A 16,188-nucleotide genomic window follows, 5' to 3' on the forward strand; every position below is an offset into this window, starting at 1 on the left:
AAGCAATGAAAATGAATTGTGTCTGTCTACCTTTAGTGATGTTTTTATGGAACCAATTCCTGTTGATATGTTTTGTGTGGCCGAGCTGGACCGTTGCTATGCTAAGCTAACTATTAGATATCACCATGAAACTTCCCTAGTTGGTTACTGACGTTAAAACAATTACTTTTTTAAGTTTTCTCAAATGTTAAATGCGCAAATGAGACATTGTCTAATGGTAACTTTTGAACATATACAGCTAGATATGCATTCAGAAAGAAGACATGGAAGCAAAATATCACAACATCTCAAAATGATCCGTGCATGAAAAACACTGCTGTTGTCTTTAGTGTCTCCGTTTTCAGAAAGAGTAGAATTGCTTCATGAATCCTCGGGGGATGGTCACTAGGCCTTCAGCCTGCCAGCAGGTCTGAGAAGCTGCATGCATCTGTGGTCTCCACTGATGGTGTTTACCAATAGTGAAGCCTGTTGTGAGGTGGACCAGGCCAAAAACCAAGATGGCGACGGCCAAATAGCCAAACTTGAGGCACACAAGCCAAAGTGACATCACAGTGACTACATCCACTTCTTTTTTACAGTCTAAGATTACAACCACACACACACTACACACATACACTTCACACATTACACTACACACATACACTACACACATACACTACACACATTACACTACACACATACACTACACACATACACTACACACATACACTACACACATTACACTACACACATTACACTACACACATTACACTACACACATTACACTACACACATACACTACATACATACACTACACACATTACACTACACACATTACACTACACACATACACTACACACATACACTACACACATTACACTACACACATTACACTACACACATTACACTACACACATACACTACACACATACACTACACACATTACACTACACACATTACACTACACACATACACTACACACATACACTACACACATTACACTACACACATACACTACACACATACACTACACACATACACTACACACATTACACTACACACATTACACTACACACATTACACTACACACATACACTACACACATTACACTACACACATTACACTACACACATACACTACACACATACACTACACACATTACACTACACACATACACTACACACATACACTACACACATTACACTACACACTTTACACTACACACATTACACTACACACATACACTACACACATACACTACACACATTACACTACATACATACACTACACACATTACACTACACACATACACTACACACATTACACTACATACATACACTACACACATTACACTACACACATACACTACACACATGCACTACACACATTACACTACACACATTACACTACACACATACACTACACACATGCACTACACACATTACACTACACACATACACTACACACATACACTACACACATACACTACACACATACACTACACACATTACACTACACACATACACTACACACATTACACTACACACATACACTACACACATTACACTACACACATACACTACACACTTTACACTACACACATACACTACACACATTACACTACACACATTACACTACACACATACACTACACACATACACTACACACATTACACTACACACATTACACTACACACATACACTACACACATGCACTACACACATTACACTACATACATACACTACACACATTACACTACACACATACACTACACACATGCACTACACACATTACACTACACACATTACACTACACACATACACTACACACATGCACTACACACATTACACTACACACATACACTACACACATGCACTACACACATTACACTACACACATACACTACACACATACACTACACACATACACTACACACATACACTACACACATTACACTACACACATACACTACACACATTACACTACACACATACACTACACACTTTACACTACACACATACACTACACACATACACTACACACATTACACTACACACATTACACTACACACATACACTACACACATACACTACACACATTACACTACACACATTACACTACACACATTACACTACACACATACACTACACACATTACACTACACACATACACTACACACATACACTACACACATTACACTACACACATACACTACACACATTACACTACACACATACACTACACACATTACACTACACACATACACTACACACATTACACTACACACATTACACTACACACATACACTACACACATACACTACACACATTACACTACACACATACACTACACACATACACTACACACATGCACTACACACATTACACTACACACTTTACACTACACACTTTACACTACACACATACACTACACACATACACTACACACATTACACTACACACATTACACTACACACATACACTACACACATGCACTACACACATTACACTACACACATACACTACACACATTACACTACACACTTTACACTACACACATACACTACACACATGCACTACACACATTACACTACACACATTACACTACACACATACACTACACACATACACTACACACATTACACTACACACTTTACACTACACACATACACTACACACATACACTACACACATTACACTACACACATTACACTACACACATGCACTACACACATTACACTACACACATACACTACACACATGCACTACACACATTACACTACACACATTACACTACACACATTACACTACACACATACACTACACACATGCACTACACACATTACACTACATACATACACTACACACATTACACTACACACATACACTACACACATGCACTACACACTTTACACTACACACATACACTACACACATACACTACACACATTACACTACACACATTACACTACACACATACACTACACACATATACTACACACATTACACTACACACATTACACTACACACATTACACTACACACATACACTACACACATCCACTACACACATACACTACACACATTACACTACACACATTACACTACACACATACACTACACACATACACTACACACATGCACTACACACATTACACTACACACATTACACTACACACATACACTACACACATGCACTACACACATTACACTACACACATACACTACACACATACACTACACACATACACTACACACATACACTACACACATTACACTACACACATACACTACACACATTACACTACACACATACACTACACACTTTACACTACACACATACACTACACACATACACTACACACATTACACTACACACATTACACTACACACATACACTACACACATACACTACACACATTACACTACACACATTACACTACACACATTACACTACACACATACACTACACACATTACACTACACACATACACTACACACATACACTACACACATTACACTACACACATACACTACACACATTACACTACACACATACACTACACACATTACACTACACACATACACTACACACATTACACTACACACATTACACTACACACATACACTACACACATACACTACACACATTACACTACACACTTTACACTACACACATACACTACACACATGCACTACACACATTACACTACACACTTTACACTACACACTTTACACTACACACATACACTACACACATACACTACACACATTACACTACACACATTACACTACACACATACACTACACACATGCACTACACACATTACACTACACACATACACTACACACATTACACTACACACTTTACACTACACACATACACTACACACATGCACTACACACATTACACTACACACATTACACTACACACATACACTACATACATACACTACACACATTACACTACACACATACACTACACACATGCACTACACACTTTACACTACACACATACACTACACACATACACTACACACATTACACTACACACATACACTACACACATATACTACACACATTACACTACACACATTACACTACACACATTACACTACACACATACACTACACACATCCACTACACACATACACTACACACATTACACTACACACATTACACTACACACATACACTACACACATACACTACACACATTACACTACACACATACACTACACACATACACTACACACATTACACTACACACATACACTACACACATTACACTACACACATACACTACACACATTACACTACACAAATACACTACACACACACTACACACATACACTACACACATTACACTACACACATACACTACACACATACACTACACACATACACTACACACATTACACTACACACATACACTACACACATTACACTACACACATACACTACACACATACACTACACACATGCACTACACACATTACACTACACACATACACTACACACATACACTACACACATTACACTACACACATACACTACACACATACACTACACACATACACTACACACATTACACTACACACATTACACTACACACATACACTACATCCACACTACTACGGAGTTTTAGAACTCCAAAAAACGGAGGAGTTTGAAAATGCTACGGACGCCGTGCTATTTTGAAAACTTCGGGGTTGCGTTGTAACAGATTACAGGCGTTGATGACAGTGTTGTCTATACTAGCAGCTGTTGTGCAGTTAAATTCTGCCTTTTATAACTCTACCACTGTCTACATGTGGAGGATGCAGCTGTTATTGGAGCGATTAACGAACGGCGTGTCCAGCGGCACCATAAGTCCTACGGAGCGGACGTTTGAATTCAGGTTTTGCGGCTTTGAAGAAGACGATGGACACAAAACAGAGGACTTTCCTTTTCTTATCAATACTTCTTTTGTTCGACACAACTATTGTGAAGTTCACACAAAAACTGTAAAGGAACAAAAGCATAAATGCTCTCTAGTTTGACACAGACTTCAGCCACCAGCAGAGCTACAATTGAGTACAGCCAACAAGGAAACCAGGAAACCAGTGAGAGACGTGTGCTGACTTTGAATTACTTTGATTTGTGTTCATGTGAAGAGAGATAGAGCCACACCTGCAGCTTCGTAACTACGTTTTCTCCACTGAATTTGTTAGTTTGTGTGGGAAATATCTTAAGTATCAAGCTTTAAAACGCTTTGAAGCTAAAAGATATTAGTGTGGATGTAGGCTAAGGCAGTCAAACATTGTGCAGACCTTCAAACCCATGAACACATTCAACAGTGTTTGTATGGAGAGCTTAACTCTGTACACACAACAAGACAACAAACAAAGTGTGTTTGACTTATGGCCTCCTTTGAAATCCCCCGGGCTGGTTCCGCCTCCTCTGCCTCCTTATAGTTTCATCTCCAACATGTGTAAAAGAAGTTATGAATTATGTTCATTATTTAGGCCATTTATTCATTATTATTTAGTTCAGCTCTCATTACATTGACCGCTGCAGCCTACAGCCAACCTTTACTTTGAAGGCGAGGTGTCGCTGTTTCCTGCTCTCAACTTCACTTTTCTCTTTACAATATTTACAACGTGGTTAATGAAACAAGCTGACCACGTCTGTGCCTCGTCCCTTTAAGTACATTTGAAGCAATGGACTGTGGTCAGTGATAGCGCTCCAAGTGTCCATCACTCAGACAGACACAAAGTAAACATGCTCATTCTCTTTAAGAGACTCCCAAATAACAAAGTCATTCTATACACATACGAGTAGGTTTACAAGACAAAGATCTAGTTTTTGTAAAGAGTTTGAACAGTACATAACAACTAATTAATGCTGTATCAACAAAAAGGCCATAAAAACAGTAATGACATGCATTGCCTGTGATATATGTATGAAATTACACAATCAGGATTTCAGCTTCTGCTCGGTACAGTCTCATGCCAGGTACGGTTAGTAATCATCAGAATTTAAACTGTGAAATGATGTCAGTTCACGCAAGAATAAGGAAACAAGGTGCTGAGGTTGTATTAATCTGGGTTCCTGCTCATACAGGCATTCTGGGAAATGAAAGAGTGGAAGAATTAGCCAAACAATTACCATCACTTATTAAATGAACATCATGCTGTATTGAAAAAGACTTGAAACTAGAAAGTTAGGCTAAGTTAGGTTAAGACAATAAACTTGTGTTTACAATTCATCAATGAATCCCTGTTGAATTTCAGCAGGTCTGTATTTAAGTGCACAAAGTACAGTACAGCACGGAGTTCAATCTCGCCAGTAGAAAGAGGTTCCTGACCCATGTCCCCCCGCCTCCATCCCTTGCTTCACCCTCTTCCTTTCCTCTTCCCTTGAACAGTTTCAAAACAATGAAGTTGTACGTTGGTGTGTGCATGCAGTTTGGAAACGGAAGTATAGCGGCGTGCAATAGCTTGACAAGTTATGAAGAGGCATTAACCACCAAAAATGAGTGTGCATTAGTGTGCATTCAAATTTGTGTTTAAGATATCTGGGGACAAAAAATATGTATTTGTTGATTTTGTTAGTTTATACTAACAGCAGGATCTGACCGAGTGATTCATATAAAAGGCCTATGTGAGGCTTGATTTACAGCTTATGATTATTTATTTATTCATGAGTGTTTGAGTTTTATAACTTGAAGTTGACAAAACTAGAAAACTAACAATTCAGTGGATTGGAGTGAGTCAACAAAAGGACCCAAAACCCACATGTCAAAGCGTCTTCTACTGCTGAAGACATGTTAGCTCAGGATAACATAATTAATGTACATGTTATCATGCATCCGTTTCCTTCAGTCTTTTATTCACAAGTGGACGTGTCTCTGTATCGTTCTGCTCCTCAGGAATGTAGATGTTGGTAAAACTAGAAAGGTGGTGTCATAAAGCCTTGTAGGCTCCGCCCTTACGGGGGTCTTATACTTCATGAGTCGGTTTGAGCGTAAAGACTGATCCTCAGTTGTTGTGTCTTATGTCCTAATGTCTTCTGGAACAACAGCAGCTTCACCCATGACCTCAGTAATAAACTGGAGTAAATATTAAATGTGATTGAATTTGCACATTTCTGACAATAACACCAAGAACTGAACATTATGAGCTTTGTAAAGACGGGTGTTATCATTGCTCAGGTTATAATAAAGTGACCATTAAGTTCATTTTGTGATTTCACACTTCAGTGAATCTGCTCTGATGATGGGAATTTAACATCTTATTAATTCAATTATTAATTTGTGCATTTCAAAGTATACATTTAAATGTAAACTTTTACTGAAAGAGAACCGTAAAAACATGATTTTATATCTACAATATCAATAACAGGTGTTATTCAGTAATCTCAACATTATTCAAATTCATGACTTTTGTAATTATTAATATGTCCCCGGTATGCTTTCTGTGTTTTGTCATCAGTGTCTCTCTGTCTTTATTCTGTCTCACAGAGTGATATTGTACGGAGGGTCCCTCTACAGCTATCATACTGCTGAATACAAAGAGAAAAGAAACAAGAGTCGTCAACACGTTTGCTGATGAGGAACATTTATTGCAGTACATGTCAAATACTTGTGCTTGCAGTGGTTACAGTGAAACAGACAAGGAGCTCCATCTGCAGTAGTTTCTTCTCTTAAATTGAGCTCCTGATGACCACCATGGTTCATCTGACTTTCACTGCGCACACATAGGGCCTAGTGTAGATGCAGTTCACGTCGTTCCATTGTCCCCAGTCTGGAAAACAGAAACATTTCAATTCAGTATCAGTGGAGAGCACAGACACCTGTAGTTTGGTTCAATTGGTGGGGACCAAATAAGGAAATTATCTTTTGTTGTCTTTTAGTTCTGATGTGCTTTGTTTTCACTTACAAAAAAAAGTGCTTTTATGGACGTTAAATTCTGCAGATGGAGAGCAATGTTTTCACTCTATATACTGCCACAGATTTGGACACAAACACAACACACCTCTGTTTGAACATCTTATCGATTGTACTTCTACTGCAGTATCCATCCATCCATTTTCCTCCTCTTATCCGGGGTCGGGTTGCGGTGGCAGCAGGCCAAGCAGTCTGACCCAGACTTCCCTCTCCCTCGCAACATGTTCCAGCTCATACTGGGGGATCCCGAGGCGTTCCCAGGCCAGCTGGGAGATATAATCCCTCCAGCGTGTTCTGGGTCTTCCCCGGGGTCTCCTCCAGTGAGCTCCTTACCCTATCTCTAAGGCTGGGCCCGGCCACCCTACAGAGGAAACTCATTTGGGCCGCTTGTAGCTGCGACCTTTTCTTTCGGTCACGACCCAGAGTTTGTCTCCATCTTACCCTCACTCGTGAACAAGACCTGGAGATACTTGAACTCCTTCGCTTGCGGTAGGCCCTCCCTCCCCACCTGGAGGGAGCAATCCACCGGTTTCCGGCAGAGCACCGTTGCCTCAGATTTGGAGCTGCTAACTCTCATCCCTGCCCCTTCACACTCGGCTGAAAACTGCTCCAGTGAGTGCTGGAGGTCACGATCTGAGGAGGCCAAGAGGACCGCATCATCTGCAAACAGCAGAGAGGCGATCCCGAGACCCCCGAACCTGACGTACTCCACCCCCTGGCTGCGCTTAGATATCCTGTCCGTGAAAGTCACAAACAGGACCGGTGACAAAGGGCAGCCCTGTCGAAGGCCAACACCCACTGGGAACATGTCTGACTTATTGCCGAGAATACGGACACAGCTCCTACCGCAGTCGTACAGAGACTTGTAACTTGTAACGGGTCCAGCAGCCCTGAATGTAGCTAATTGTAGCAAACCCCAGCCGGACAATGGTGAAGCGTACTGATGTTTCCAGAGGCCTTTAATTATGTTCAACATTCAGCCTTACTTTGATGAACACGAATTTACTTTTCTCTCCTTCACAATATATAATAATATGTCAATAAACATGGTCATAAAGCACAATAAAACACACCTTGTTCCCGTTTCAGCTCGGTGCTTAACCGTCCATAAAGTACCCTCATATTGCAAAGCAATATCTTACGAACAAAATATAGGTTTGCAGGAAACATTCACCTTATTAACATTTTTGAAATTACATTTGTAACTTACAGTTGTAGTTAATCTCAACACATTCCTGTTCCTGATTATAGAAGTTCGGCTGCTGGTAAGCGAAGTAGTCGAAATCGCAGCCAGTGCCATCGGTCCAGTCGTAAATCAGATTATTTTCATAGTGCTGCAAAGAACAAAGAGTTGAAAGATTACAGTTTTGCCGACATTCATAGTGTTGTTCATTTCATCCAACCGTCCACTGATCCATATTAACAAAATACTATATTATACTATATTAACAATTTTCTATCTTTCAGATCCAACCAATATTGACTCAAGTGACATCACTTGAGGTCATTTATCAGACTTCCAACAGCTCCCTCTGGAGACACCAAAGGCTTCATACCACCATTAAAACGTGTGCAGTGGATCTCTCCAACACCTAGAAACATGCATTAATGTGTATAAACACTGTCCACACTGTCAGCTACTTTATGATTGAATGGACCATTAACTGCTTACGTATGTCAAGTTGAGTCCGATCCAGTAAGGAGGTCTTCTTGGGGTGACTGTGTACATGGCACAAACCACTTGATCAAGCTCCTTCATGCTGTGGATTGACACCAGGTGTGCCGTGAAGTTGTTGTCTGATGTGTACTGGTTACAAGCTTTCTGAAATCAACAGAAATGAGAATAATTATTCTTCACTTACACTTCACCATGACTATTTGCATGGACGGATTACTGGACGGGCCTACAGGGCAGAGGCAGTGGGCCTCCCTGGCCTTCACCGCCAAAAAGACACTGAAAGACGTATGAACCAGGAAGAGATGAATACATGACCACGAGGAAACATAAAAGCACTATAAAGACACACAAAAAGACTACAAAGAGACTCACAATGACTATGAAAAGAAGCAAAACAACCACTAAAAGACACAAAGGAAATACAAAGAGACAAAATGAGTACAAAGAGACACAAAACAACCTCCAAGACATTCAGAATGACTACAAAGAGACACAAAGCAACTACAAAGAGACTCAAAATGACTACATATAGACATGACAACTACTACACAGTATGACTACAAAGAGACACAAATCAAGAATAAAAACACAACAACTAGAAATAGACTCAAACTGCAACACAAAGTCTGTGTGTCTTGTTCCTTTGTAAAAGAGGTGGTGAGGCCTTTTCAATGTTGGTGAACATTGTCTCATACGTAGTCTGTCTGACAAGAATGAGGTCACATGTACTGTCTCTAGTATGATGTGTGTGTTTGTTCTTATCACTTCTGCATTCTCAAAGTTCAAGTCTGTTGAGTTGAACGCCTTCACACAGCGGCCTTCTCCCAAGGGGAACCAGCCGTTGTCATTGATCCCTTCACATTTGGTAGGATTTGCACACAATTCATCAAGATATTTTGTAGGCGCTGAAACAAAAACAAACACAAATAAGATGTCTGTTGTCTGAGTAGAACATTATTATCTGACTATTTGCTTCTCACCGGCTGCAGAGTGCGACATGGACATCATCACCACCAGAAGAAGGAGGGCGGTTACCTCAAACAGACGCATGGCTCAGGGCTCACTGACTCCGTTTAACAACTTGCAAAAATACAAACATCACAAACTTTTACTTTATTGGACACAGCCCACTAGTTTAATAACTCTGGCATGTTTACAACAGTATTGTAATTGGACCACTCTCCAGGAGACTGCTGTCGTTTCCCTCTTAAGAATAACGATCATTTTAAAAAGGCCGTACGAATGCAATGACGTCACGTTTCATAGGAAAACAAATTGAGGAATAAGACATATGAACCGTTGTTTTAGGATATGTTGCAATAACATTAATAAATACAGCATATAACATTGTAGATGAACATGTAGTCTTCAGTAACTGAAGTATTTTTGATGTAGGTGTAACAGAGTTAAAAATGTACTTTATTATTTCTTATTTCCGATTTGTAATATTTGAATTTTGTTTGTCATTTAACGATTCTGTTGAATATGTGAATTTTTTCTGAATGAGGTATTTTTATTTAGCGATGTTTTATCTTGCATCGCACCTCTTCTGTTCCTCCTGAGCTCCCGTAGTCCCGTCTTCCCCTCACAGCGGTGTGTCCTGTTGCTGAGGGTAAGTTGTGTGGAAGAATGTTGTTGCACTGTTGTTTTGTTGTTTTCTTCGGGAATGGAACTGTTAAACGCTGAGGCGATGACCTTATCAAGCTGCTACGTGCCTTTTTGACTGTTAAAATATAAGTATAGTGGCTGTTTCATTTAGCCTTTTTGGCGGCATTTCATTTTTACGTCATGCTGCCCTGTCGTATAACGTCACGACGCAGAGATTTCGGCATTACTTTTGTGTGAATTCTGCTGTTTTACATGTTTAGGAGCGACTGTACAGAGCGAGTGAGACCAGGAAGCAACCAATGTGTGTTATGTTGTCTTCTGCAGCAAATACATGCTGGGAAACTACCCTCAGAGTCGTCTCCTTCAATGCCCTTTCCAAGTCTGTTACATAGGTTTTCTAACTATACACATGACTTAAAATTGTTATTACGCATTTGGATTAAATTATTATCAATGGCGTTTGCCCAAGCCTGTATTATAATTGCGAAGGGAGCAACAGATGTACGAACCAAACGAGTGATTCTTTTTTTAAAAGTGGTGGTTTCATCCAAAGCTGGAGTGAGGGAGGTTCAAGCCGTGACGTTCCACTGCGTATCAAATCAGCAGAGCTGGTGGAACGTCAAATGTCCTTCTTCTGTTCGCCTGAAACACAGAAAGACAAAGAAGACTCACCTCAGGTGTGTCGCTCTCGTTCCTCGCTGCCCGTCCGTCTGGATGTCAGTCTGATCTTTCCCACCGTTAAATACTCAGAGCCAATGCTAATCCATGTGTATTTATGATGATCAAATGCAGAACAGTGATGGACAACGTGACAAAATCAATACAAAAATAAGACCTTAAGTCAACTCCAGCTCCTCCCTGTCCCCTGGCAATGTCCCGTGTATGTTTGATCAAATATTGACAGCACAAATATTCAGAGGCCTGGAGTGTAATGTGGCCATTCCTCAGCATACATACATTAATTAGCAAACGTCTGTACAGATGGTAAAATAAGAAACACTATTTCATTTAAAATATCTCTCTCTCTCAGTCACAACCTGGCTTAGTCAAGCTGACATCAACTGACCATGACTGTGCAGACAATTACAGACATTTGACTGGCCATGAGCCAGCAGGTCTCCATCCGAACATAGAGCAAAGTTTAACCACATTTTGACCATAGACTCATGCTTCACATTTGTACTGAATTATTTGATGTGTTAGATTATGCTTGTATAATATTTACAATTTAGTTTTTGTCTATTTTTGCCAGTACTTTATCCGACAGTATTATCCAGCTCTGCTCTGATTGGTCCAATCTGAGAGTAGATGGACTCTGAACCACCTGAGTGCTGAGTGTGTTTGAGTCTTTATGTTTTTACTTGTACAGATCTCTGTTAGATCCAAAAGTTGCTTTCTTCAATCACAAAGTGAATTGGCTGTGAGCTATCATTGCTGTCTGGAGTGGAGAGGAGTAGATGTCTGGCTGAGACAGAGGGCAAATGACTACAGAGAGACAAAATGACTACAAAGAGACAAAGCAACTACAAAGAGACACAAAGCAACTACAAAGAGACACAAAGCTACAAAGAGACAGAAAGCAACTACAAAGAGACACAGAGCAACTTCAAAGAGACACAAAGCAACTACAAAGAGACAGAAAGCAACTACAAAGAGACACAGAGCAACATCAAAGAGACAAAGCAACTACAAAGAGACACAAAGCTACAAAGAGACATAAAACAACTACAAAGAGACACAGAGCAACTACAAAGAGACACAAAGCAACTACAAAGAGACAGAGCAACTACAAAGAGACACAGAGCAACTACAAAGAGACACAGAGCAACTACAAAGAGACACAGAGCAACTTCAAAGAGACACAAAGCAACTACAAAGAGACACAAAGCAACTACAAAGAGACAGAAAGCAACTACAAAGAGACACAGAGCAACATCAAAGAGACAGAAAACAACTACAAAGAGACAGAAAACAACTACAAAGAGACACAGAGCAACTACAAAGAGACACAAAGCAACTACAAAGAGACACAAAGCAACTACAAAGAGACACAGAGCAACTTCAAAGAGACACAAAGCAACTACAAAGAGACACAAAGCAACTACAAAGAGACACAAAGCAACTACAAAGAGACATAAAGCAACTACAAAGAGACACAGAGCAACTACAAAGAGACACAGAGCAACTACAAAGCCATGCAAAGTATATACAGATGAAAAAAACTCAAGAACAAAGACACTAAAGCCTTTTCAATGTTGGTGACCATTGTCTCATAATCTCATGGCTGTCACATTTACATTTGTTCTCATCACTTCTGTATCCTCAAAGTCTGTTGTGTGGAACGCCTTCACACAGCAGAACCAGCCGTCGTCATGGATCCCTTTACATTTGGTAGGATTCTTGTGATTCATCAAGATTTTTTGTAGGCACTAACACAAAAAAGAACACAACACATAGAACTTTATGTGTTGTGTTGCGTTTTCTCTCTCCAGCAGATATCCCCGGTGGTCTTCTTCTATCAGATATCAAGAATGACACGAGAGCCCCGGCCGGTCTGTTTTAGGCCTCTGGTCTTTAGTAGACCATCTAGTTACACCAGGATAAGTGTCTTCTCCCGCCTCTGAGGTTCCTTACTACGGTTCAATGTTGGGCAACGATTTCAAGGAGGATTTTTGAAAAGGGGTCCGGTTAACGTAGGCTCACTTCACCGAGCGAACAGACGATTTAACTGCTCTGAGGCAGGTAGTACCTGTGGGTGGACCTCCCCGCTGTGAACAGCCTTGTTTGTTTTATTTTGTATGGTTTTAATGTCTATCACCAGTCTCAAGTTTTACAGGAAGAATACACACTCACCTTCACGTCATAGGAAGGAGCCTCGTCTTAACGCCGGGTCAGCAAGGGGTTCATGTGGAGCACAAAGGTGTTCTCAGAGACAGGTTGAGTTCTCCAGATCCCTTGAGTGGGTATATCAGAGTACTTTTATTTCCTTTACAGGTGTATCAAGCAAGTAAGATTTATTTTACAGGTTTATTCAACAATCAAGCAAGTAATCAAGTGTATTTATGTCATATCCCAAAAGTTTTGACTAATATGTTCTAATATGTCCCAAAAGGCTCATGTGTGTACTATCATATCCCGAGGGCATTGAATGTACTAACATGTCCCGAAGGTTAGAGGCTGCAAGGGCTCCAAATGGTATAAATATGAAAGGGACAGCACTCTGCTGCAACATATCACGTTACCATGACAACAAAGACAAAAAATAAGATGTATAATTGTGTGTATTTATTTCATACTTTGTACTTCCTGATTTGAACGTCTGCAGGCTCTTTCCTCACTAGATGAGGTCATTTTATATAATCTATTCGTTTATGTCAAAACATCTTCAAATATTTGATGAATAAATAAATAAATAAATAAATATCCTCTGATTTCAAGTTTATTTTTTGTTCCATCTTTAACCCTTCATGTTTCTGAGTAAATATAATAAGACAGCTGAACACACTGAGCCGTCCTCTTTGTTCACCTTCTTTTTTTTAACGTCTCCATGCGTCCACTGGTTACCCCGTGTTTAACGTCACGTTGCTATGACTTGTGGGTAATTCCCTTAGGCTAAGTCAGCATGCTGACTTACGGAAAGGGTTCATAAAGGGCTCAACATGTCTGCCAGAGAACCTCAAACACTTGAGGATTTGACAGAGGGACAACCCTAGACCCTCACGGACTTCGCGGGAGCGCGCCTCAAAGTCCGTGAGTCCGTGAGGGGGGACGTTGGGATTTGGCCGAAGAAACACTAGCCTATGCTGCCCTCTCGCGGTTAGTAGTGAGTACTGCTCCTCCTTCCAGCGTCACGTTTTACGACAGTACCAGTGTCTTCACGGTAGTTTCCCCACAACATCAGACAACATGGCCGAGGCGGAGCAGTGTCCCGGTGCTGAGGCGGTTTTAACGGAGAACCGGGAGAGTCCTGCGGCGGGGACAGACAGCGGGACTCCGGGAGACAAACCCGTGTGTCTCATCGTGCTGGGCATGGCGGGCTCCGGGAAAACCACCTTCGTTCAGGTGAGTTGGCGACGTGTGGCTAACAGAAGAGCTAACTGCGTGAGTTAGCTTCGTCAGGCAGCTGTTAGCATGTTAGCATGTTTGCTAGCTGATGCTCGTTATTAGCATTCTGCTGTAGGCTATTGCTAGCTTCCATTATAGCCTGTCAAGTACTATATCAAGTACTATTCCAAATACTACATTATTCTGTCTGTATATATATAATATTTTAGTTATTGTGGATTTTTTACTTATTTAATATTCTGTACTGTTTTATTCCTGATTTACTTATTTATAATACTTGTTTGATATATAATATATATTTATTATAATATATTTTATAATTTTTTATATATTTATATATTATATTTTAGTAATTGAGTACTTAAAGTACTTGTTTTATATTTAATATTCTTTACTGTTTTATTATTATTAGGGAGGGAGAGAGAAAAGAGAGAGGAGGAGGAGAGGGGGATAAAGAGGAGAGGAAAGAGAGAGGAGGAGGAGAGGAGAGAGAGATACCAGTAATTAACAAATATCTAAATGTCCTTGTGAGGCTGATAATAATAATAACATCATCTCCACCAACCTCCGTTCTGACTCCAGTGTTTGTTTCCTCCAGAGGCTGACGGCTCACCTCCACTCTCTGAAAACTCCTCCATACGTCATCAACCTGGACCCGGCCGTCCACGAGGTCCCCTTCCCTGCAAACATCGGTGAGGAAACGTATTTAAAGAGCAACTGAACCTCAAACTACGTATTTAAAGAGCAACTGAACCCCAAACTACGTGTTTAAAGAGCAACTGAACCCCAAACTACGTATTTAAAGAGCAACTCAACACCCAAACTACGTGTTTAAAGAGCAACTGAACCCCAAACTACGTATTTAAAGAGCAACTCAACACCCAAACTACGTATTTAAAGAGCAACTGAACCCCAAACTACGTATTTAAAG

The 16,188-nt window shown here is 40.3% G+C and overlaps 1 protein-coding gene across 1 annotated transcript; it reads left to right on the forward strand.

The window, feature by feature from the left end:
- The first annotated feature begins 15,021 nt into the window (after positions 1-15,021).
- On the forward strand, positions 15,022-15,978 carry LOC137886318 (GPN-loop GTPase 1-like). Its single transcript, XM_068728733.1, has 2 exons — positions 15,022-15,254; positions 15,856-15,978. The coding sequence occupies exons 1-2, from the start codon at positions 15,099-15,101 to the stop codon at positions 15,976-15,978; spliced, it is 279 nt and encodes a 92-aa protein (XP_068584834.1). The 5' UTR covers positions 15,022-15,098.
- Positions 15,979-16,188: the final 210 nt, after the last annotated feature.

Source organism: Cebidichthys violaceus, unplaced genomic scaffold (genome assembly GCF_023349555.1).
Source record: "Cebidichthys violaceus isolate CVI_PGR_0920_01 unplaced genomic scaffold, fCebVio1.0.p SCAF_43, whole genome shotgun sequence".
Lineage (NCBI taxonomy): Eukaryota > Metazoa > Chordata > Actinopteri > Perciformes > Stichaeidae > Cebidichthys > Cebidichthys violaceus.

Coding starts and splice junctions, on each gene's coding strand:
- LOC137886318 (XM_068728733.1), top strand. CDS start 15,099: ATGGCCGAGGCGGAGCAGTGTCCCGGTGCTGAGGCGGTTTTAACGGAG. Junction 15,255..15,855: donor GGAAAACCACCTTCGTTCAG/GTGAGTTGGCGA, acceptor TGTTTCCTCCAG/AGGCTGACGGCTCACCTCCA.